Source organism: Lacerta agilis, chromosome 17, assembly GCF_009819535.1.
Source record: "Lacerta agilis isolate rLacAgi1 chromosome 17, rLacAgi1.pri, whole genome shotgun sequence".
Taxonomy (NCBI): Eukaryota; Metazoa; Chordata; class Lepidosauria; order Squamata; family Lacertidae; genus Lacerta; species Lacerta agilis.
The window spans coordinates 37,185,641-37,208,402 of NC_046328.1; the positions used below are offsets into that span (position 1 = coordinate 37,185,641).

General features: G+C 43.7%; 1 protein-coding gene across 2 annotated transcripts in view; it reads left to right on the forward strand.

Moving 5' to 3' along the window:
• Nucleotides 1-479: 479 nt before the first annotated feature.
• The window catches only part of POGZ (pogo transposable element derived with ZNF domain), a 40,921-nt gene continuing 18,638 nt past the window's right edge, over nt 480-22,762 (forward strand). Inside the window, exons 1-4 of one of the 2 annotated variants that reach the window (XM_033136421.1) lie at nt 480-500; nt 15,886-16,010; nt 19,313-19,471; nt 19,889-20,064. In XM_033136421.1, coding sequence (XP_032992312.1) covers nt 15,887-16,010; nt 19,313-19,471; nt 19,889-20,064 — 459 coding nt within the window. In that variant the 5' untranslated portion in view covers nt 480-500; nt 15,886. Of the gene's footprint in view, nt 501-15,885; nt 16,011-19,312; nt 19,472-19,888; nt 20,065-22,762 lie in introns of those variants that run through there. The other variant, XM_033136422.1, reaches the window with a different exon arrangement.

Below are 22,762 nucleotides of genomic sequence, written 5' to 3' on the forward strand. Positions count from 1 at the left end.
TTGAGTGGGAACTAGCTGGTTTTGAATTTCCCTCACTTTGAGGGTGGAAAAAAGAGAGAGTAAGGGAGATGCTTCACTTCAGAAATCCCTTCCCTCCGCCTCACATACACACATAATTATAATAGAGTATAAGAATATGTTCGCTTGGGGGGGGGCTTTTACTATTCTGACAACCCCCTCCATCCCCCACCCCATCAGAATTAAGAAAGGAAGCTTCATCCCTTGACCTGACTTTGTTGTCATGTCAACCACCTCAAGGCAACACAGCTCCTTTTATTCTGCATTAAATAGAATTCCGCTTAAATAGAGAGCCGTTGCCGATGTGAGTTCTGTGAGAGTTGCTGGGGGGGAACCCACCCTTTCCATACTAATTCACACTGAGGGCTGTTTTTGTTCACTGCCAAAGTCTTATGCAGGGAGTTTGCTGCCATGTGACAGTCGTGGCCGGGGCTTCCCACTTGCCCTGTGCTAACGTTCAGCTGTTGGGCTAGGAGCTACAGGTGAGGTTCCCATTAATTTTTCTCTGTGCATAATGATCGTCTGCGCAACGTAGGTAGGGAAGCCACCGTTTCCCAACTCTGCATCCTTGCAGCAAGGAAGCTGGTGGGTTGAGACCTTTATGGCTTCAGGGATATGTCACATTTGTATACAGTGGCCTGGTTTTAATAAATGGCAGGAGCATGGGGGATTAGGATATCAGTGGCTACAAGGCATGATGGCTGTGTTCTCCACTGTCAGAAGCAGTATGCCTCTTTATGCCAGAAGTGGGAAGAGTGCTGTTGTGCCCAGGTCCAGCGTGTGGGCTTTCCAGGGGCATCTGGTTGACCCCTGCATGAGTGGCATGCCTTGCTGGACAGGCCTTTGCAGGGACCTTACGTGCCTAAACTATGGTTTGTTAAACCATGGCTTAGCCTTGCATGCAAAGGCCACTTGCTTAACTGTGGTTTGTTTACTGCCCAACAGGCAGTGATCTGAAACCCTGATTTGTTGTTGGCTTGCAAAACTCGGTTTGCTTTAACCACATCTTGGGTATTATGTGTTGATTCTCTGTGAACTGCCCCTAAGGTCTTTTGATGAAGGACGGTGTATAAATTTAATAAATAATAATAATGGTTTGTTTGGCCACCCCATCCTCAGATGCTCAGTAACCCACAAAGGCACTAGGCAAGAGCAGCTGGGAAACAAACCAAACGCTGGAGAAAAGTCATGGCTTCTTTGATTGTCTGTGGGACAACTCATCACTTGTTAAACTGTGGCTTAAACGAACCAAGTTAAGTGTGAACCGGGCCATTATCTCCATGTGCTTATAACAAGACAGTAAGTTGGCCTATTTTTCTTAACTCCAAATTACAGTTACAGGTGGGTAGCCGTGTTGGTCTGCCATAGTCAAAACAAAATAAAAATAAAATATTCTTTCCAGTAGCACCTTAGAGACCAACTAAGTTTGTTCTTGGTATGAGCTTTCGTGTGCATGCTTGGTATCTGAAGAAGTGTGCATGCATACGAAAGCTCATACCAAGAACAAATTTAGTTGGTCTCTAAGGTGCTACTGGAAAGAATTTTTTTATTTTATTTTGTTCCAAATTACAGGTGAGCATTGAGACAGACATATTTGTTGCTGTTATGGCATCCAGTGAATTCATGGCAGGTGGTATAAACTTATAGCTCACAGACCACAGTGCAAATTGGCACCTGTATACATGGTGGCAAATTCTGTGAAGGAATTACCTGCTGTGTAGGGATTTTGTAAAGTGTCAAACAGTTGACCTTTTAACTTGATTGTGACGTGTAAGTCCTATTGTGGAAAGGTGATGAACGTCCCCAGATTTGATATACTAGAAGGCTCCTGTATTTCTAAGCGTTTTCCTTTTGAAGTAAATCCTAGTGTATTCTGTGGGATTTGTTCCCTAATAAGTGAGTTCAGGAGTCTTAGAAACACAGGATTTGGGCATCCTTTGTTAGTTACAAGGTCTGGGGGAGAAATCCAAGCAGTCCACTATATGAAAAATAAATAAATTTGGTGATAAATTTAGAATAATAGGTTGCATAAATTTAGGACACAATCTCTCAGTGCTCCTACCTTTATGTGCCTAGAACAAAATACTGTAGTCATTTAAGAAGGGTGTTTTTATTTTATTGCCATATATCACTGTTCCTCTAGAACTTGTTCCTGTTGTAATATCAGACACCAGCATGAGCACCATAATGGATTAAATTATCTACATGTTCAGCGGAGTTTTCAATGTCAAGGCTGTATTTTTTTTTTTTTATAAGAATTTATTGGTTTTACAACAAACAACATACAAATATAACACCCACATTAACCCACCCCCAACTAGAAATAAACAAATACACTAATACCAATAATTCTTCTTCTTATGCTGTAAAAAAAAAATTTTATTGATCGAATCTTGGTACAGACTTCCCCTGCCTTTTCACCTTCGGTTCCAATCCCAAATATTACTTTAATAACATCTTATACCATCTTGATCTTAAAGAATCCAAATATCTAAAAATTAAAATCAAAAGCTTCTTTTTAACAAATCTTGTTTCATAATAAACAATATTTTCCCATTCTTAACTTAACATAGATCAGGTCATGTTATAACTTAATATTAATTCCACACAAGATTCTGGTTCTTATCCCCTTATTTTCAAAATAAATCATAACAAATATCTTCATTCACTATAACTGCTGTTAGTAACAAAAATTTGGAGTACCTCTTTTCTTTCTCTAAAAACTTAAAGTCTTGACACACCGGTTTCAGGTTACCATAATACATTCTTTTCCTTTATACCTTAATATCATTCACCCTATCCCCCTTCTGTCCATTTTCTTTGGTCGTCTTGCTCCAGAGCTGCTCCTCGAAGTATCCTTTTTCCTTACATAACCACAGATCCAGACTAAGTCCAAAGTAGTCCTTGCATAGAACATCAGGGTGCGCACCTTTTCCCCCAGCCTCTCCGGTTCATCATCACATTCTTCTTTTATTTGTAGATATAAACATAAAGTTCTCACCTTCGCTCCCAAGCTCTCACCTCGGGAGTTAGTTATAACAATTTTCTCCGTCCTGGGTCTGCCACCCCCAAAGGACGATCCATTACTCCGGAGTAGCCATACCTTTTCATCCTGTTGTTCAATCAGCCCCTTCAGTTCTGTGCCAAGGCTCTCCTCCAATGCAGCCATTTCCTGTACAGTCTCCTCTGTGGGATATAACTTTTTTGACATATGACAGTTCAATATCTCCAATTTTCGGTTGAGCAGTTCCAGTCTCAATAAAATAGTCCTTTCTTCATGGGTCATTTCACAGTTCGTAACCAAGTCAAAAACAAAGCCGAGCATGGCAGAAGCGGGCATAGGTGTCAAATTGCAGTTTCGGTTCTCAGACTTCTCCATCTTGCCAGTAACTTTCCATTCAGTCAAAGTCTTTCACGGCCATTTTCCCCGAATCCAGGGCGCAAGAACCAAAAATTTTAAAAAGAGATACTGTCCACCAGTTTAATCCCCAAAGGGGAAAACCATAAGTCTCACTTATCAAATTTTAAATACTTTGTTGCCATCGCTGTAACAGCAGTCTCTTAAGCTGGTTATTTTCTGTCTCCCGAAGGGAAAGAGACAGGCTCCCTTTCCAAATGTCCCCCAGGTCGTCAACAAGGCACAAAAACAGATCCAATCCAATACTCACGACGCCGGGATTCTTAAACTCCAACTTTGACAGGTAGAACGTTAACGCACATCGCGGGGGCAACCGCCGCTTCGCGTCCCGGTTGGGGCTTGTCCCCTGAAGCCCGGCTCCGTTTTCCCTTCACCCCCACTCCCCCTTTACAGGGGGAGCGAGGGAAGGGTTCGGAGCCATAGTGGGCATAGCCGGGGAGCCCAGGGTGCGGGACGCTCTTCCCGCACCCTATCGGGGCCCCGCTTAGCGGTAGCGGGGCTCCAACCCCCGGGACGGGCTGGGTCGCCTCGCAGCCGAGGCAACCCACGACCGCTCCGCCATTGCGTCGCCGCCGGAAGTCGTCAAGGCTGTATTTTTTAAAAACAAACAAACAAAGCACTGTGCATAGGAAACTCATTGAGATTAGTGTTAATGTACTTGCTGCTATCTGCAGCTCCAACTGCTACTGAGGTTGTAGATTCATGGGCTCTTTCAAAAGTTGGCAATCCTACTTCCGTGTCTTCTTCAGTGACTCTGCCACATTGTTTAACAACAACAACAACAAATGAATCAATAAATAAACTGTTGAATTGGTTGGCTGGTTCTAATATACCATGCTCTGAACTATCACTTAAATTAGTCAGCATTTAATTTTGACACATTTTAAATATACCATTTCCCAAAGTGCTTAGGAAAGTGTGCACAGAGTTTACCTACTTAGTGTTCGCAACAACCCTGTAAAGAGATACTGAGAGTAGCCCAACATCACCCAGTGAATTTCTTCACTAAGCTGGGATTTGAACATCCTTTGAAGGGTGACCAACCTTCTTCAGTTCTATCTATCTATCTATCTATCTATCCATTCTATCTGAAAACACAAACAGTAAGCCCTGTTTTTCTTCCTTAATTTATGCTAAATGCACCCCATGTCTTCAGACTTTCCTCAGACTCTCTCCCTGAATATTTTCCAACTTCTTTGGGTTGCCCAAGAGATGCTTTACTGGTCCTAATAGACCAGTTCCATTGCTTCCAGAATCTTGACTATGATATTTCATTGATGCAACATCCTTCTGTATATATCATCCTATTGTTGGCTTATCTCATGTCCACTTTGTCACACTGTAATTCCTGAATCTTCTTTTCGAAGTGCGAGTAGCTAGTGAGTTTTGCCCCGCCACAAAGTTAATATATTCAGTAACCTTCTGTGTGACACTTAACTTCTACTTCCATTCAATTGCAGCTTCATTTCTCCTTAGTTTCAGATCATTTTGAATTTTTCATGTATCCTCAGAAATGGTTGCACTTCCTCCTACTTTTGTCTCATTTTCATAAGCATATATGTCAGGGGCGGGGAACCTCAAACACAGGAGGTGAAAGTGGCCCTCCAGTCCTCTCTTTCTGGCCCTCATAACCCTTCTTGAGACGCAACACCCCTCAGTAGCCCTGCTTTACACCCCCAGTGCTTTTGCTTGGCTGGAATGTGTTGTTGAAGACTGATAATGCCTCTTGCTTGTCTGGATAGAGGATACAGAATGGTGTGTTAGTGTGTGTAGAAACTTAATTTATATAGGTAAAATTGGTGTTAGTTGCTCCTCTTATTTTTACCTCTGGCCCTGCCCACTGCAGACATGTCACCCTCAAAAGCTTGCCTGAAAGGGAATGCTCGTCTCAAGCTGAAAAAGTCTCTACCCCTAGTTTATGTAATTAAGGTGGATTTTGAATAGTGCATGACCCTAGGTCTGACCTCTGCAGAATCCTGTTCTGTTTAAGGTTGCAATCTGACTGAATTTCTCTGTAAACATGCATGTAATTGAACCACGTGTAGTATCTTGTCAGTTCCTTCAAGACTAACCTTTGAGTGTGTGTTTTAAACCAGTTCTACTGTCTGTCAGGTGACTGTTTCTTCTACCCCCCTCTTCCCAGGAGTTCACCCAGGTGCCATGCTTCTTGTTGAATCAGAATCTCCTGCTAGGAAAATGGACCTTTTGAGTTGGAAAGCTTCTCTTCTCTTAACAGTACTTTGAGGAAGTCGTAGACTCTTTGGCCTGAAAAATGTGTCACGAGAAATTGGATCTGGGGCTGCTTTGTTGCATTCCAGAACCATCATGCCTTAATCCCTCTGGCCAGTATGACATTATTAACATACCCTTTAAAAAAATAATAATAATGTGTTGATGAAAATGTGAGGGGAGGAACTGCAGCTCAGTGGTAGAGCAGCTGCTTTGCATGCTGGAGATATTGTGTTCAATCCCCAGCATCTCCACCAAGGGCTGTGAAGAACTCCTGCCTAAAATCTTGGGAGAACTGCTTCCAGTCAGTGAAGATAATACTGTCTGACTCAGTATGGCAGCTTCCTATGCCCCTGTTCAAATCAGCCGATCATTCAGAATCACGAGGACTGGAACCTTGCTTTATTTTTGAGGCAAGGACCACAGCTCTGTTTTAGAACACATAGTTTGCATGTAAAAGGTCCTAGGTTCAACTGCCTGCACTTCCACAAAAGCTACTGCCAGTCAGTGTGGACAGTACTGAGCTAGATGAATCAAGGATCTGATTCAATAAGGCAGCTTTCTATGCCATGTACACCTTCAATATTCCAAGTTGCTGCTGGAGTGAGGGGAGGAAATCTTACATGTTCTTAGGTGCCATTTGTAAATTGTTGGAACCACACCATGGGACCTGCTGGTGAAGAGTAGGCAATAAATTTAACGATCACTTAATTGATTTTGGGAGCACTATAACCAAATTTGGCCACCTCATGAGAAGAGAAGACTCCCTGGAAAAGACCCTGATGTTGGGAAAGATGGAGGGCAAAAGGAGAAGGGGACGACAGAGGATGAGATGGTTGGACAGTGTTCTCGAAGCGACTAGCATGAGTTTGGCCAAACTGTGGGAGGCAGTGGAGGATAGGGGTGCCTGGCGTGCTCTGGTCCATGGGGTCACGAAGAGTTGGACACGACTGAACAGCAGGACCAGTGGCCAGGGATGATGGGACTTGTAGGCCAATTAACATTTCTTAGTGATTGCTGATCTTATGCTACTTGAGGTACCTGTTAGACCATTCATCCTTTACTGTTGACCATGCTTTCTGGGGCTGATGGGAGTTGGAGTCCAATAATACCGTATACTGGAAGGACAGATCCTGAAGCTGAGGCTCTAATACTTTGGCCACCTCGTGAGAAGAGAAGACTCCCTGGAAAAGACCCTGATGTTGGGAAAGATGGAGGGCACAAGGAGAAGGGGACGACAGAGGATGAGATGGTTGGACAGTGTTCTCGAAGTTACTAACATGAGTTTGGCCAAACTGCGGGAGGCAGTGAAGGATAGGCGTGCCTGGCATGCTCTGGTCCATGGGGTCACGAAGAGTTGGACACGACTGAACGACTGAACAACAACATAACCAAATCTGTCAGTGATGTGCAGCCTGGAAATTCCACACACCTGCCAATCCCAGGACAATACCTTCTTTTCTTCTTCTTCTGCTAAAAATTAGCTCCCTCTTTAAACACCCTGTAGCTTCAAACAGCTGAGTCCTGTGGCATCTTAAAAGACTGTCACTTCAGAAGACCACAGACCACTTGGTCAGATTTGGGAAAGTGGTCTCTAGCCCAAGAAACCTTATAGCATGAGAAACATGATAATCTTTCAGGTGACACTGGATCCTTGTTTTCTATTCTTACAAAATGTGGTCAGCCCTCTGGAATTGTAAGCCTAATTCTGTTTCAGGGATGAGTAACCTGTGGATCTCCAGATGTTGCTGAGCTACAGTTCCCACTGTCCCTGATTATTGGCCATGATGGTTAGGGCTGATGGAAGTTTGAACCAGACAGCATCGGGGGGGGGGGCAGCAAAGTTTTCCCAGCCCTGGTCTAATTCAGGCATCTCCAAACTCGCCCCTCCAGATGTTTTAGGACTACAGTCCCCATCATCCCTGACCACTGGTCCTGTTAGCTAGGGATGATGGGAGTTGTAGTCCCAAAACATTTGGAGGGCCGAGTTTGGTGATGCCTGGTCTAATTAATTGTTGGATTTCAACTAGTGGGCTAGAATGCACAACTGTGACATTACTTTCTTTTCTTCTTGGAATTTTTTTTTTAAGAGAAGGGGAAATATTGAGAAAAAGGCAGGAAGTAGAGAGAAAAGCAGGGGGAAGCAATAATAATAATGAGTGTGTGCAGGTTTTTTTTAAAAAAATGAAGCGGATTGGTCCTGTGTTGTGTGTTGGGGTTAAAGGCCTGAAAGGTTTGGTGATTGCTGCAATGCAGGTGTCTTTGGGCCCTCCAGATATCTCTAGACTCGAGTTCCCATCCTCCCTGACCATTGGCTGGCCATGCTAGGTGGGGACTGATAGCAGTTGGAGTCCAACAACTCCTGGGGGGGGGGCGGGCCCAAAGCTTTATCCACCTTTTCTGTAAACAAATTCCTTCTATCCATTGTTCTCAGGCTACCTTGCAGCATCTAGGGTTTTTACACACTTTGTATCTTTTACATACTGCTTTTCTGTCAAAATATCAGCCGTTGACTCTGTGGTTATGGCCGTGGTACCCCTTGATAACAACCTTCAGTAAACAAGCCACTCGCTGTGTTTCACCCAGGCACAATCTGTTTTCATCATCCTAACTTTTAATATGCTAAAAGCAGATTGGCACTATGTGCTCCTGGTTGGAAGAGGAAGACCAGTTTCCTAGACAGACTGGCTGGCTGGCTGGCTGCTCCTGAGTTGTTTCTTATTGGAGCACAGTCCCTGTGCACCCCCCCCCCCCATGCTTCTGTTACTGTTGATCAAGTGTGTATCCTTGCCAACCTGCGTGGGTGTTGTGAGGTCTCGGTTAAATACTGGCTGTTGAGTGCACTGGGTTTCTGAGAGATGTGACACTGTAGCAATCTCTGGGTATTTGCTTGCTAGTAGCATTGTCAATATGCATGATGATTTATGATGTACAAGAGGTCCAGTGTGAAATTTAACATGGGAGATAGTGTTGGCTCCAGGTTTCAGAGAACCCCCTCCCCATAGCGAATCTACCTGCACTCCACCATCATCACCATCTCCTTCTCTTCCTCTTCATGGCAACAGAGCTGCTTGCTTGACAAGCAGAGAATGAACAAGATACCTGAGAGTCTCATTTCTGATGCACTTTCTCACCACTTACACTTTCTCGACCAGAGTGAAGAGGCTGATAAACAAGCAAGCAGGTTGCAATGGTGGAGAGGAGGAGGAGCAGGTCTTGGGGTGTGTGGTGCTGTTGCTATTGACACACACACACACACACACACACACACGTGCGTGCGTGCGTGCTCCACCAGATTGTGGGCTCCCAGCAAATTCTCAACCATTCCAACCACTGGGGCCAACCCTGGTGGAAGAGGCAACAGAAGGAGGAGAGGAATAAAAGGAAGGGGGGGCAGAGTAACTACAGGAAGAATATGCATTTCTTTCTAGATAAAAGGCGATGTGCCTGTCCCAAGGGGACTTATATTCTAAAATTAGTCAAATGGGAAGTGTGTGTGTGTGTGTGTGTGGTGGCAAGGAGCAAAATAATATGTGTTTATTCCAGTTGCAATCATTACAATGTAATTGTAATTCTACACAGGCTTTTAAATAGCCACACATCTGATCGCCCATGGTGAAGGAGATTCACCTCCATGTGAACCTTGCTTTAAAAAAAAAAAGTTCAGGACCAAATCAATAACCTAAATATGAGTATGATGGTTTTAACCTCTCATTTTCCTCAGCAATTTTTCAGCCATTCTTTTTTTGGAGGGGTGGGGGGGAGGGCGCATTGTAACACTTGGGTATATTTCTTATATTATGTGGGCATATTAACTCTGTTAATCTTGTATGACTTGCTAACAGTGGCACACAGGGTTTGATGCTGCTGGTTGGAAAATAAAATGGAAACGCAGTTAATGAGCTTCACCTAATAGTGTAGGTGTGAAAGAAACAAGGGAGCATCAGTCAGCGTTAGATGCTTCAGGGATACGGCCCCCCCCCCCATACACACACATCCCTGACAGTTGTAAGGTGAACTGAGTCAGCCTGTGTGTCCTTCCTCTTTCAGGGTCATAGCGCCTGCCTATATTAGCAGAGTGAGATTAAGAACACATTAAAAGCCTGCTGGATCAGGCCAGTAGCCCATTTAGTCCAGGATCCCATACTCACAGGAGTAGCCAACCAGATGCCTGTGGGAAACCTGCAAGAGGGAGCTGAGCAGAACCCTCTCCCCCTCTGTGGTTTTCTAGCAACTGGTATTTGGAAGCATTACTGCCTCCAGCTGTGGAGGCAAAGCATAGCCACCAGGGCTAGTATCCATTGATAGCCTGCTCCATGGATTTGTCCAATCCATTTTGATCAACACTCCATGGCCTCCCTCCTTCAAGGGGTATAGATTAGCAGAAACCTCACCAATGTGCTATCCTCTAGATGTTTTGAACTATAACTTCCATCACCTGCAGCCGGTCCAGATCTGGAGGGTTCCAGATTGGTGAAGGCTTGGTTAGTGGGTATATCCGTCTTATCCTTTGTATTTGGGCTATAATATTATACCGTTGTGTATGAGTGCTTTATGTATGAGTGGTTGGTTGAGGTAGTGAAGGAGTGCGGTGGTTGCATGGAAGGTGAGTGGACCAAGTGAGTGGGTGTATGGACAATGTGTCTTAGCTGGTTGAAATGTTACGTTGTGCTGCCTTGTAGTGCTCCCTGATTTCATTTACATGAGTACTGTGTTTATGGATATTGTTTATATATTTGTTTTGTTTTACAAATCACTTGATAAAGGTTTTATTGTACTTACTTACTGTGCTCATATCTATCCATTGTAAATCACTTTGAGATCTCAGACAGCAACCAGTCTGTATATGTAAATAATAAACACTGTTTTCATTTTTCATGGCCCTCAGTTTGAAAATAATGGAATGATTCCTTTCCTTGTTGTAAGAAAATTTAAAACTGGTCTGGCTGCTTAAGTTAAGGAAGTGGTCTGCATTTATTATTATTATTATTATTATTATTATTATTATTTGTGCCAGGTTGTTAATCAATTAAGTACACTAAGTAACTTAATTACTTAGTGCCCACAAAGGTCTATTTTAATAGAACAAACCTCCAATATGTTCGAATCTGGTTTGGGGGGGGGGAAATATCTCGTGATATATTTAGCACATTCTGGGTCCATGTTTGCGAATGAGCATCTGCCTGTGAGGTGGCAGAAAGCAAAATGCTAGCATTATTTATCACGTGGATTAAATCATTGGATTGAATCAGGGAAGTCTTAGGGTCTCAAAATTATGTACAGCAAAGGCTTTGGGAGGAAGACTGAATGGAAGAAGAAATGGGGAAGATTTCTACTTAGTTGAACTGGTGCGTGGAAGTGGTACAAATTTGTGCTTGAGACTGGACACAGTGGCCTGCTTAGAATTTGTCTCTTTACAGTTCTTGAAGAGTTCTGGAGGTTTAAAATAATCTGCTGGGGTTTGTAGGTACCGGTAGATCAGTGAATCTTGATGCCAGGCTATGTTTGTTCTCAATCTTCAAAGATGTTGATGCAGACAACCAAGAAAATTATCAGAGCTCAATGGGACATCCCTACCAAGCAAAAAAACTCAAGTAGGCTATGAAGTGGGCGGGGTGATGCTGTGGTCTAAACCACAGAGCCTAGGGCTTGCCGATCAGAAGGTTACTGATTCAAATCCCCACGACTGGGTGAGCTCCCATTGCTCAGTCCCTACCCCTGCCAACCTAGTAGTTCAAAAGCACGTCAAAGTGCAAGTAGATAAATAGGTACCGCTCTGGCGGGAAGGTAAACGGTGTTTCTGTGCGCTGTTCTGGTTTGCCAGAAGCGGCTTAGTCATGCTGGCCACATGACCCGGAAGCTGTACATCGGCTCCCTCGGCCAGTAAAGCGAGATGAGTGCCACAACCCCAGAGTCGTCCGCGACTTGACCTAATAGTCAGGGGTCCCCTTACCCTTTACCTTTTTAGGCTATGAAGTAAGGCTGGTGGAGGTGTGTGGCCTGGAGAGAATATCGAGGGTCAGACAGAGACGCTTGGAGAGCTGTATTTGGTTTCCAGGCCTGTGGCTCCCTGCCTTTGATCAATGTGGACCCAAGGGGTTTGAAAACAGGTGTATAGCTTGAGCAGCATCCAGCTTTCCGCTCAGTGCAGACGCACTGAAATGAATGGACCTCAGTTTTTCATGGCCATTAATTTTAGTTGTACTAAGAGTGGACTGGATGCAAACCCCGGTAACAGAGGACCCACAGGGGTTGTGAGGAAAAGAGGATCAGTCATGATGGGAAGTCAAAGGGAGTAGACTTCAGTAGGTGACCAAGAAGTTGATGGCAAATAGCACAATGGACAGAGAGTAAAAGTTTAATGAGGCAGGAAATGGAATCATCCACAAGAAGGTGGAATTTAAGCCAAGAGGTGTTATCTGAATGAAGGGTTGAAAGGCAGGAGGCCGAATGGCAAAAGTCTCTGTATTCACTTTTAGTTGCTTGCTACAACATCTTTCCAACCAAGCAGCATCTGCAGTGGCGACTTCCATGTCAGTTTTGAGCTGGTTAAAAGCACATAGGAATAATAAAATGAATCATGCAAACTAACACAACCAGCTAAAATGGAACCAGTCCATTCAAATTCTCTTGCATGTTGCTTAGAGATGACTGTGATTAAGTGGTATGCAAATTGTTGAAATAATATAACAATAGAGTAGTAGACACACTGAAATTAATGGACATGACTAACTTAGGTCCATTAATTTCAGTAGGTCTATTTTAGGTGAAATTTGGTTGCAGACAGCCCATTAAAATTGAAACTACTAGGGTTACCATATTTCAAAAACAAACCAGGACGCCCCAAAAGTTGTTGAGCTTTAAAGTCTTTACTTAGAGCAGGGGTAGGCAACCTAAGGCCCGGGGGCCGCATGCGGCCCAATTGCCTTCTCGATCCGGCCCACGGACGGTCCAGGAATCAGCGTGTTTTTACATGAGTAGAATGTGTCCTTTTATTTAAAATGCGTCTCTGGGTTATTTGTGGGGCATAGGAATTCATTCATTTTTATTTCCCCCCCCCCAAAATATAGTCCGGCCCACCACATGGTCTGAGGGATGGTGGACCAGCCCCCTACTGAAAAAGCTTGCTGACCCCTGACTTCTCCAGGGCTTTGTCAAGGAGCTCGTTCAGCCAGTTCACTATCGGCCAGGGGGTCATCATTCAGGCCTGCTGCTATCATGGCATTGTCGTAGATCTGGCCAAGCAGCATATGGGTCAGATCAGGCTGGCTGGCTGGAGCAGAGCTAGTTGAGCTTCTTGATCAAAAAAACAAACAAACCCAGGAGTAAACATAAACTTTGTTTTGTAAGTGTAATGCTACGTATATGGAAGAATAGCAATAAGTGTGGCAAAACTGATCCCTTAAGAGGACATTTTTAGCTGCCTTGTGAATATAATTTTTTGTTGAAGGGTGAATGAATTACGTAATAATAATTAATAAAGCCGCCTCCTCTAGAATGGTTAGAATTGTAGCATTTGGAGAAGCTGGACATTTAACCAGTCAAATAACTCTCAAGCATTAAATTAGAGCAGCAACAACATAACATTGAATTATCAATAGGTTTAGGCTTTAGTGTTAATTACAAAAAACCCCAACAAATCTAATAACTGTTTATTGTGAAATTTTGCTTCAAACAGGCAAAATACAATTGCAGCGAATCGTTTATAACTTGGAACCATGTCAGCAAGCTTTGAATGCAGAGAGAGTTAACGAAATGGTTCTTCTTTGGCACTTTCTCTCTCTACCAATGAGAGCACCTTTTTGGATGTGGCACCTTGGTTGGGTCATTCCATATCAAGCGATCGCTTGTCATCCAATTTTCTTAATATTTTGTACACTTGTTGAATGATCAAAACAAAGTTTAAAAGCTAAAATTTTAGCTTTTTATCTCATCCCGTTTGTGAGTTATGAGGGTTTGAGATTTCAAAAAATTGACAATTTTGGACTTGTTGGAGTACACAAAAATCTTAAAAGCTCAACCCAGCGTTGAGATAAGTCAAAACTAAAACACCAATCTCTTCAGAATTTCATGGGCTTTAATATGATATGTCAAAAGATGGACTTACTTTAAATTTTAGATTTAAGTTACAAACACAAAGTAGTGTGATAGCTTGCTGTCGCGTTATAGAATCGCTTTGAAAGAATTATTGTTAGTACTTCATTTCATGAACATTACAACAAAACGCATATCAAACAAAATTGGAGTGTGTGTGTGTGTGTGTGGAAACTTTACACATGAAACGGGTCTGAAAACATTTATTCTTCCATTATTTATACTTCACACCAAATGCTTTTCAAGCATTTGTTGCACACGTTTCATTTTTTGTCAAAGTGTAAGTGCGGCCAGCTGCAGTTCTTGGTTTGACCCTTGTTAGAACTTGTGCTCACCCTACCTTAAGAGCATCCCGATTAGATGGATAAACAAATGATGATACTGGGCCTGGCAGGTGAAAGGAGGTCACAGTTCCTTCTTCACTTTCATAGCCTACCAACAGCACATAGGTCAACCACCATTTTTTATTGTATTCACAGGTCACATACCTAGTTATCTCGGCCATATCCAGAGATTTTGTACCTCCTTCAGTGTCAAACTTCTCACTCTCATTGCTAAAGGAGTACACTTCTGTCACAATTTCTGTTGGACTTGATATACAGTAGATGGAAAAAAGCAGTGAAATCCTTTTGTTTCCTTGATCACCTTCGCTCTTTCAAAGTGTCGTTTTAGGAACATTTCTTCTTTTCTGTACTGTATTTGTTGAAAATAAGAACTAGATAGAAGGAATGTTATCTTGGCACCAGTTAAAGAGTTCCCGCAGTGTCATAATTTGGTTCGATGGGTATTTTGTTGTAATATTCATGAAATGTACTAATAATAATTCTTTCAAAGCAATATAAATATGATAGTATGTATCACAGCCGACGTATAGTTACAATTTAAATGACTGAAGAAAAGCAAAGTAGCAGCAAGTGTTTAAAAAAAACAAACCAAAGCCAGTTTTTAAACTTTCAATTTAGCAGTTGTTCTAAATAGGAAGTGGGCAAATTCCTCAAGCACATTCAGCATCATGGCTTTGTGGAAGATCTGACAATATTTACTCTTTACTTTAGTTATTAAATAATATTTATAATCTGTGCTCTCATCTGTTCTCAGGTGGGGCACAGATAAAAGCAAACAAATAATAAACAACATGCTGAAATGTGCCATTGAACAATAGAGCAGGTTAAAACAACCATCAACTTTACAAAACTTGAAATGCCTGGGTGAAATGATAATGCTCTTGGAACTGGCTGTACCTGTAAGGGAAGGGCTGTCCCCATTTGGGAAGCCACCACATTGAAGGCCCTGCCATGCACTACCGCATAGCCACGTTCCCCCAGCAGTGAAATACAGAGAAGAGATCCTTCCAACAATCTTGGTACACAGGCAGGGCTGGTATTTGACCAGCCTTAGGCAGGTGTTGAACACTTCCCAGCATGATCAAGAATTGGGGGCCACTAGAATGCTAGGATGCGGGTGTAAACCACTGAGCCTTGGGCTGGCTGATCAGAAGGTTGGCAGTTTGAATCCCTGTGACAGGGTGAGCTCCCGTTGCTCGGTCCCAGCTCCTGCCCACCTAGCAGTTCGAAAGCACGCCAAAAGTGCAAGTAGATAAATAGGTACCGCTCCGGCGGGAAAGTAAACGGCGTTTCCGTGCACTGCTCTAGTTTTGCCAGAAGTGGCTTAGTCATGCTGGCCACATGACCCAGAAAAGCTGTCTACAGGCAAACGTCAGCTCTCTTGGCCAGTAAAGCAAGATGAGCATTGTAACCCCAGAGTCGTTCGCGACTGGACTTAACTGTCAGGGGTCCTTTACCTTTACTTTAGAATGCGTAAGGAATTCTGAAACCACTACTGTCAGAGGCATTATGCCTCTCAGTTGCTGGAAACGGCCCCCGTGGAAGGGGGTGGAGGGAAGAGTGTCCACCTTGCAGGCTTCTTATGTGCATCTGTTGGGCCACTGTGATGATCCAGTAGGGCTCTTATATTCATTGAATGTGGAGAATGTTCCCAGAGGGGAAGAAGTTTGAGAACCATTCCACTGGACTGATAGCATATGTTTTCCTGGCTTAGGCCTCAGTTCTTCATTTCCCCACAAAAGACAGATTGACAAATTCTCTTTTCTTCTCCCCCACCCCCAGGATGGCGGACACAGATTTATTTATGGAATGTGAGGAGGAGGAGCTGGAGCCGTGGCAGAAAATCAGCGATGTGATCGAGGACTCTGTGGTTGAAGATTACAATTTGGTTGACAAAACCGCTACAGGTAATGATCCTCTTCCTTTCCTTCTTTAAAAACAAAAACAAAACAAAACTCGTGTAAGATGATACACAAATTCTACATTACGTTGCTTGGCAGTTTTCATTTCGGGTGGTATGCCATCCATACCCAGTTTAAATAATTCACCTGCCTTCCAGTCTGATGTACTGCAGCATTCATTTTCCAAATGCTTAAAAAAATACCTTGCTTTTGGTTTTGTTTCTGTGTCTCACCCTTTTCATAATGCATGAATTGAGCCTTTATGTATGTCCCTTCCAGGTGGTTCCAAGAGTTTTCTGTGAATTTGACAATTAATTCATAAGAGAAACATGGGCAGCTGCCTTATACCCAGTCAGACAGAACTGATCCGTATAACTCAGACTCCACACTGACTCTAGTCGCTCTGCAGAGTTTCAGACGGGACATTCCCAGCCCTACCTGGAGATGCTGGGGTGGGGGTGGGGGTAGGGGGGATTGAACCTTGGGCCTTCTGCATGCAAAGCAGATGCCCTACCACTAAGCTGTGGTCCTCCCCAAATTATCCTTATTACTAGCAAAAGGTTTGTCAAGTCTTGACGGAGCAGAGAGTTCCAGTACTCCTCTCTGACCGTACTTCCTGGCAAGTAAGCTCCCTCGCTTTTTACTAAATGTTAGCAGTTCTATTAATTTCAACAGTGATGTGGTTTTTGGGGTTTGGGGAGTTATCATCTTTCTACTGCTGACAGATTTTAATGTTGTTTATGAGAACCCCTTTTCGCACAGCTTTGTAAAATGGCTGTTGATATTCCTATGTGGTTGTATTTATGGATTTTTAAATTGAATTTCCTATTTTGTATCTTGTAAGTCACCTTAAAGACTTTGGTGGGAGCAACACACACAGTTAATAAATACCGTAATAACCATAGCCAGGTGCCCTTGAGAAGCCCACAAGCAGCACCTGAATGTGACAGCACCTCTGCTCACTTCCAACAGCTGGTATTCAAAGGCATCCTGTCTTCCAGCAGTGGAGGGTAGTTGTACAAAGCTGTTGTGGTTAGCGGGCTTTTGATAGCATTATTCTTCCATGAATTTGGCCAGTCCCCTTTTAAAGCTGTCTAAGTTGGTGGCCATCATGCCTTCTTGTGGTAGTGAGCGCCACTATGCGCTGTTTGAAGAAGTCGTTCCTTTTGTCTGTCCTTAATCTCCCCCAATGCGGCTTCCTTGCATGGCCCTGAGTTTCAGTATTATGAGATAGCAAGAAAAACTCACCCTTATCCACTTTCTCCAGAGCATGTATCATTTTGTGCAGCTCTGTCACGCCCCCTATTCACCCTTTCTCTCAAAAAGCCTTAAATGTTGTAAACTTTCCTTGAAAGAGAGTTGGTCCAGTATTGCACACATATTCTTGGTCATTTTGCTTGCCCTTTTCTGGCTCTACAATATCCTTTTGGAGGTGCTGTAACTAACCAGAACTGTTTCACAGTGTTCCCAGTGTGGTTCCACTATAGATTTGTATAAGAATGCTATGATATTGGTAGTTTTATTTTTTACCAATGATCCCTAACATAGAATTCAGTCTTGGTTCTTTAGTCTTACATGCAGAGATACAGGGGAAAAACCCATTATTCCTTCCCTAGCTATTAATATCCTTGTGGGTGTAACAGATTGGCACATTTAATAGCTTCCCTTCTTGTCTGGCTGTTCTGATTTGCTCCTTCCCTGCCTTCTGGCTGATATAAAGAATAGCTTCAATTTGAGATTGATATGTGAGACTTGGGTCTTAGATTCTGAGAAGCAGCTGATAAGGTGTTCGATCTTTTTCTGGGCTGTATGATTGCAGGTACATAAGAACAGTCCTGCTGGATCAGGCCAATGGCCCATCTAGGCCAGCATCCTGGTCTCACGGTGCCTAACCGGATTCCTGTGGGAAACCCACAAGCAAGACTCAAACACAAGAGTCCTCTCCCCTCCTGTGGCTTCCAGGAACTGGTATTCAGAAGCATTGCTGCTTCCGTCTGTGGAGGCAGAGCCTAGCCATTGTGGCTGGTAACCATTGATGTCCTTTTCCTTCAAAAATTTGTCCAGACTTCTCTTAAAGCCATCCAAGTTGGTGGCCATCACTGCCTCCTTTGGGAGTGAGTTCCATAGTCTATGCACTGCATGACGAAGTACTTTCTTTTATCTGTCCTGAACCTTCCGGTGTTCAAATTTATTGGATATCCCCAAGTTCTAAGGTTATGAGAGAGAGAGAGAGAGAGAGAGAGAGAGAGAAGAGCTAAGCTATTCTCTAAACCTTTGGGCTCATCTATCATCTACACTGACTGTTTCAGTTCTCCAGAGTTTCAGACAATATGTTTTTCCCAGCCCTACCTGAACATGCTGAAGTTTGAACTTTCTGCATGCAAAGCAGATGACCCACCACCAAGCTATGGACCGTCCCTTAAAAATAATAGCAAACTTGCAATCCCCATGGTTCTGGAGAGGTCAATAGGAAGCTGCCCTAAACCAAGCCAGACCATTTGTCCATCTAGCTTAGCATTATCTACGCCAACTGGCAACAGCTCTCCAGAGTTTCAGGTAAGGACATTCCCAGCCTGCTTCTACACAGGAAACCAAATACGTTCCTGCATGTAGAAAGCTATCACTTTTCACCCTCAGCCATGACATGTTAATTTTCTCTGCGCTGGGATTATTAGTTTGTTTATTTTCAGTGGAGGATCACTCTTCATGCTGAAGGTGGGAATTCATTCATCTGATTGGATTCTCCTCTAATAAAGAATGAATCCTTGCATATAGACAACTAGTATAGCAGGGTGAGATAAGGCTCCATCACATACTGATTTTCTGTCTGCAGGGATTTTTATTTTATTTTCAGTAAATTTATTTATTTATTTATTTAGGTGTGGAGGACCATTCTATCCTGTTAGTTCCCTTGCAGTGCTGCTGCACTGATTTTTCAGATCCAGAGCCTTTCATTGTTGGCAAATACTTACTCTTTTCACAAAATTTATGTACTGCTTCATTGTAAGAAAGAACAAAAAATCTCAAAGTGGTTTACAGAAATAATAAAACAATGAAATTATCAGTAATAATAGTTAAAGGGAACTGTTTAAAACAATGATTAGAATCAATGACGAGCTAAATACCAGATGTCTAGATAGGCTTTGCCTAAGCAAAAAAATTTTTTTAGTAGGTGCGGTGCTGAAAGGAATAGAGTGAAGGTGCCTTCCTGGTGTCAGTTAGTCACTGCATGAGGAGCTAAGCCATGTGGATGTCCTCTCTGTTCGTGCCTGCAGGCAGTAAACCATTTTGAATTTCCTTCCCGGCAGTTTCGGTGAGCGTGCAGCCAGTTGCCACCCCAATGCCAATCGTCGCTCACGCATCCATTGGTGGCGGCCTCACAACCTCCACATCTGTCAGCGGCAGCGGTGGACCCAATAGTGACAGCACAAAGAAGACGCTGGTGACGCTCTTTGCAAACAACAGCGGTAAGGGGAGAGGCTTTGGATGGGAGGATCTTGGTTTGGGGGCGAGTGTTAGGATCTGCAGGCCACACACTTCACATATTTCACTCACTCAAATACTTTGCCAAGGAAAATGGGATTCTGTGGCCAGTACGAATCCCGTCAATTAAGTAAATGACCCACTTCCCCATTTGCCACATTCATGCTACGATGCCACCTTAAGCAGTTGCATTTCCCCTCAAATAATCCTGGGAATCCCGGTGTATATGCAGTAGATAATTTGCCCCACCCTGCTGGAGCGCCATTTTGCATCTGACTCCACCACCAGTCCTCCAAGCCTCTGTTTGGCCCTGAAGTGACAAAGTTGATCCCGCAAGAGTTGGAAGTTGTAGGGCAGGTGACAGTGATGATTTTGCCCCCTTGTCCTTCTCTTTTGTCCAGCTGGGACTCCTCTCGTTCAGCAAGGCGGGCAGCCTCTGATCCTCACGCAGAACCCAGGCTCTGGCCTCAGCACGGTGGTGACCCAACCAGTCCTCCGGCCTGTGCAGGTCATGCAGAATGCCAACCACGTGACCAATTCCCCAGTGACCAGTCAACCCATCTTCATCACGACTCAGGTGAGGGAGGGGCAGCACCTCTTCTACCTCTGGATACCAGTTGCTGGGGAGAGGGCAGTCAACAGGGTATGCCCCCCCTTCTTGCCCAGCTTATGGGTTTTCTGAAGGCATCTCATTGGCCCTTGCAGGAAATACAGGGAGGCCTCAAAGTAGGTGTCAGGGAACTGTCCCTGGCGCAGTGCAAGGTGGTGGAAAGGCTCTCAGGATGCTACAGAGAGCCCCGGCCCCACCTGACCAGCAGCACCTCCTCTGGCAATAGAGGAAGCAGCGAGGCTTCCAGCAGGGAGGGGCATGCAATTCAGGGTATGGAGGGAAGAGGCTCTGAGGATGCTGGAGAGACCCTGCACTTCCCTAGTTCAAGGGGCAATAAAGGAGACATGCAGCTTCCAGCGCCCCAAAGGTGTTGAGGGGTGAAACGAAAGGATGGGAGGCAGAGTTTCTTTATACCAAAACTCTTTTGTTGGGGTCAGACCCAGAAGGGGCCATTCCCGGATTCTGTCGACGCTTGATACAGACATGAACTTATTAGCTCTGCACTGTACATAGTTTGCACAATAAAACTATTAAAGGAAACTTGGAGTTTTGCCTGCTTACTCATGAGCAACTAACCGAGGACCTTACAGTAGGTATACAGTGAATCAGTGAAATTCATCACAAAAGATTATATGGGTACACATCACTGACTCACAACAAAATGGCAGTTAAATTTCAGGCTGCCGCTGGAAGGAATAGTGGAGTCAGATAAAATAATTATTATACTGATATTGTGAATGATGACAGCGAACTTGAGTCAACAACAAAGAAAGTGGATTCTAAAGCAGTATCCCTTCATGGATCACTGCCTTGTCGTGGCGAAGGGGCTTGAATTACTCAGGAAGCTATGGACAGGTCAAGATGGACAGGTCATAGTGGAGAGTTTGGACCAAACGTGATCCACCTGGAGTAGGAACTGGCAAGCCACTCCAGTATCCCTGCCAAGAAAACTCCATGGACAAAGACAACAGGCATATAAAAGATATGACGCTGGAAGATGAGCCCCTCAGGTCGGAAGGCGTCCAACATGCTACTGGGGAAGAGCGGAGGACAAGTACAAGTAGATCCAGAGCTGATGAAGCGGCTGGGCCAAAGCCGAAAGGACGCACAGTTGCTGATATGCCTGGAAGCGAAAGGAAAGTCCAATGCTGTAAAGAAAAGTATTGCATAGGAACCTGGAATGTAAGAACCATGAACCTTGGAAAGCTGGATGTGGTAAAAAATGAGATGGCAAGAATAAACATTGACATCCTAGGCATCAGTGAACTAAAATGGACAGGAATGGGCGAATTCAGTTCGGATGACTATCATATCTACTACTGTGGGCAGGAATCCCGTAAAAGAAATGGAGTGGCCCTCATAGTCAACAAAAGAGTGGCGAAAGCTGTACTGGGATGCAATTTCAAAAATGATAGAATGATCTCGATACGAATCCAAGGCAGACCTTTTAACATCACAGTAATCCAAGTTTATGCACCAACTACCAGTGCTGAAGAAACTGAAATTGATCAATTCTATGAAGACTTACAACACCTTATAGAAATGACACCAAAGAAGGATGTTCTTCTCATTATAGGGGATTGGAATGCTAAAGTAGGGAGTCAAGAGATAAAAGGAACAACTGGCAAGTTTGGCCTTGGAGTTCAAAATGAAGCAGGGCAAAGGCTAATAGAGTTCTGTCAAGAGAACAAGCTGGTCATCACAAACACTCTTTTCCAACAACACAAGAGACGACTCTACACATGGACATCACCAGATGGGCAACATCGAAATCAGATTGATTATATTCTCTGCAGCCAAAGATGGAGAAGCTCTATACACTCAGCAAAAACAAGACCTGGAGCTGACTGTGGCTCAGATCATCAGCTTCTTATAGCAAAATTCCAGCTTAAACTGAAGAAAGTAGGAAAAACCACTGGGCCAGTAAGATACAATCTAAATCAAATTCCTTATGAATACACAGTTGAAGTGAAGAACAGGTTTAAGGATTTAGATTTGGTGGATAGAGTGCCTGAAGAACTGTGGATGGAGGCTCGTAACATTATACAGGAGACAGCAACGAAAACCATCCCAATGAAAAAGAAATGCAAGAAAGCAAAGTGGCTGTCCAATGAGGCCTTACAAATAGCGGGGGAGAGAAGGCAAGCAAAATGCGAGGGAGATCGTGAAAGATACAGGAAATTGAATGCAGATTTCCAAAGAATAGCAAGGAGAGACAAGAGGGCCTTTCTAAACGAGCAATGCAAAGAAATCGAGGAAAATAACAGAATGGGAAAAACCAGAGATTTGTTCAAGAAAATTGGAGATATGAAAGGAAGATTTCGTACAAAGATTACCACAATTAAGGACAAAAGTGGAAAGGACCTAACAGAAGCAGAAGACATCAAGAAGAGGTGGCAAGAATACACAGAGGAATTATACCAGAAAGATATGGAGGTCTCATACACCCCAGGTAATGTGGTTGCTGACCTTGAGCCAGACATCCTGGAGAGTGAAGTCAAATGGGCCTTAGAAAGCCTCGCTAACAACAAGGCCAGTGGAAGTGATGATATTCCAGCTGAACTATTTAAAATTTTAAAAGATGATGCTGTTAAGGTGCTACACTCAATATGCCAGCAAATTTGGAAAACTCAGCAGTGGCCAGAGGATTGGAGAAGATCAGTCT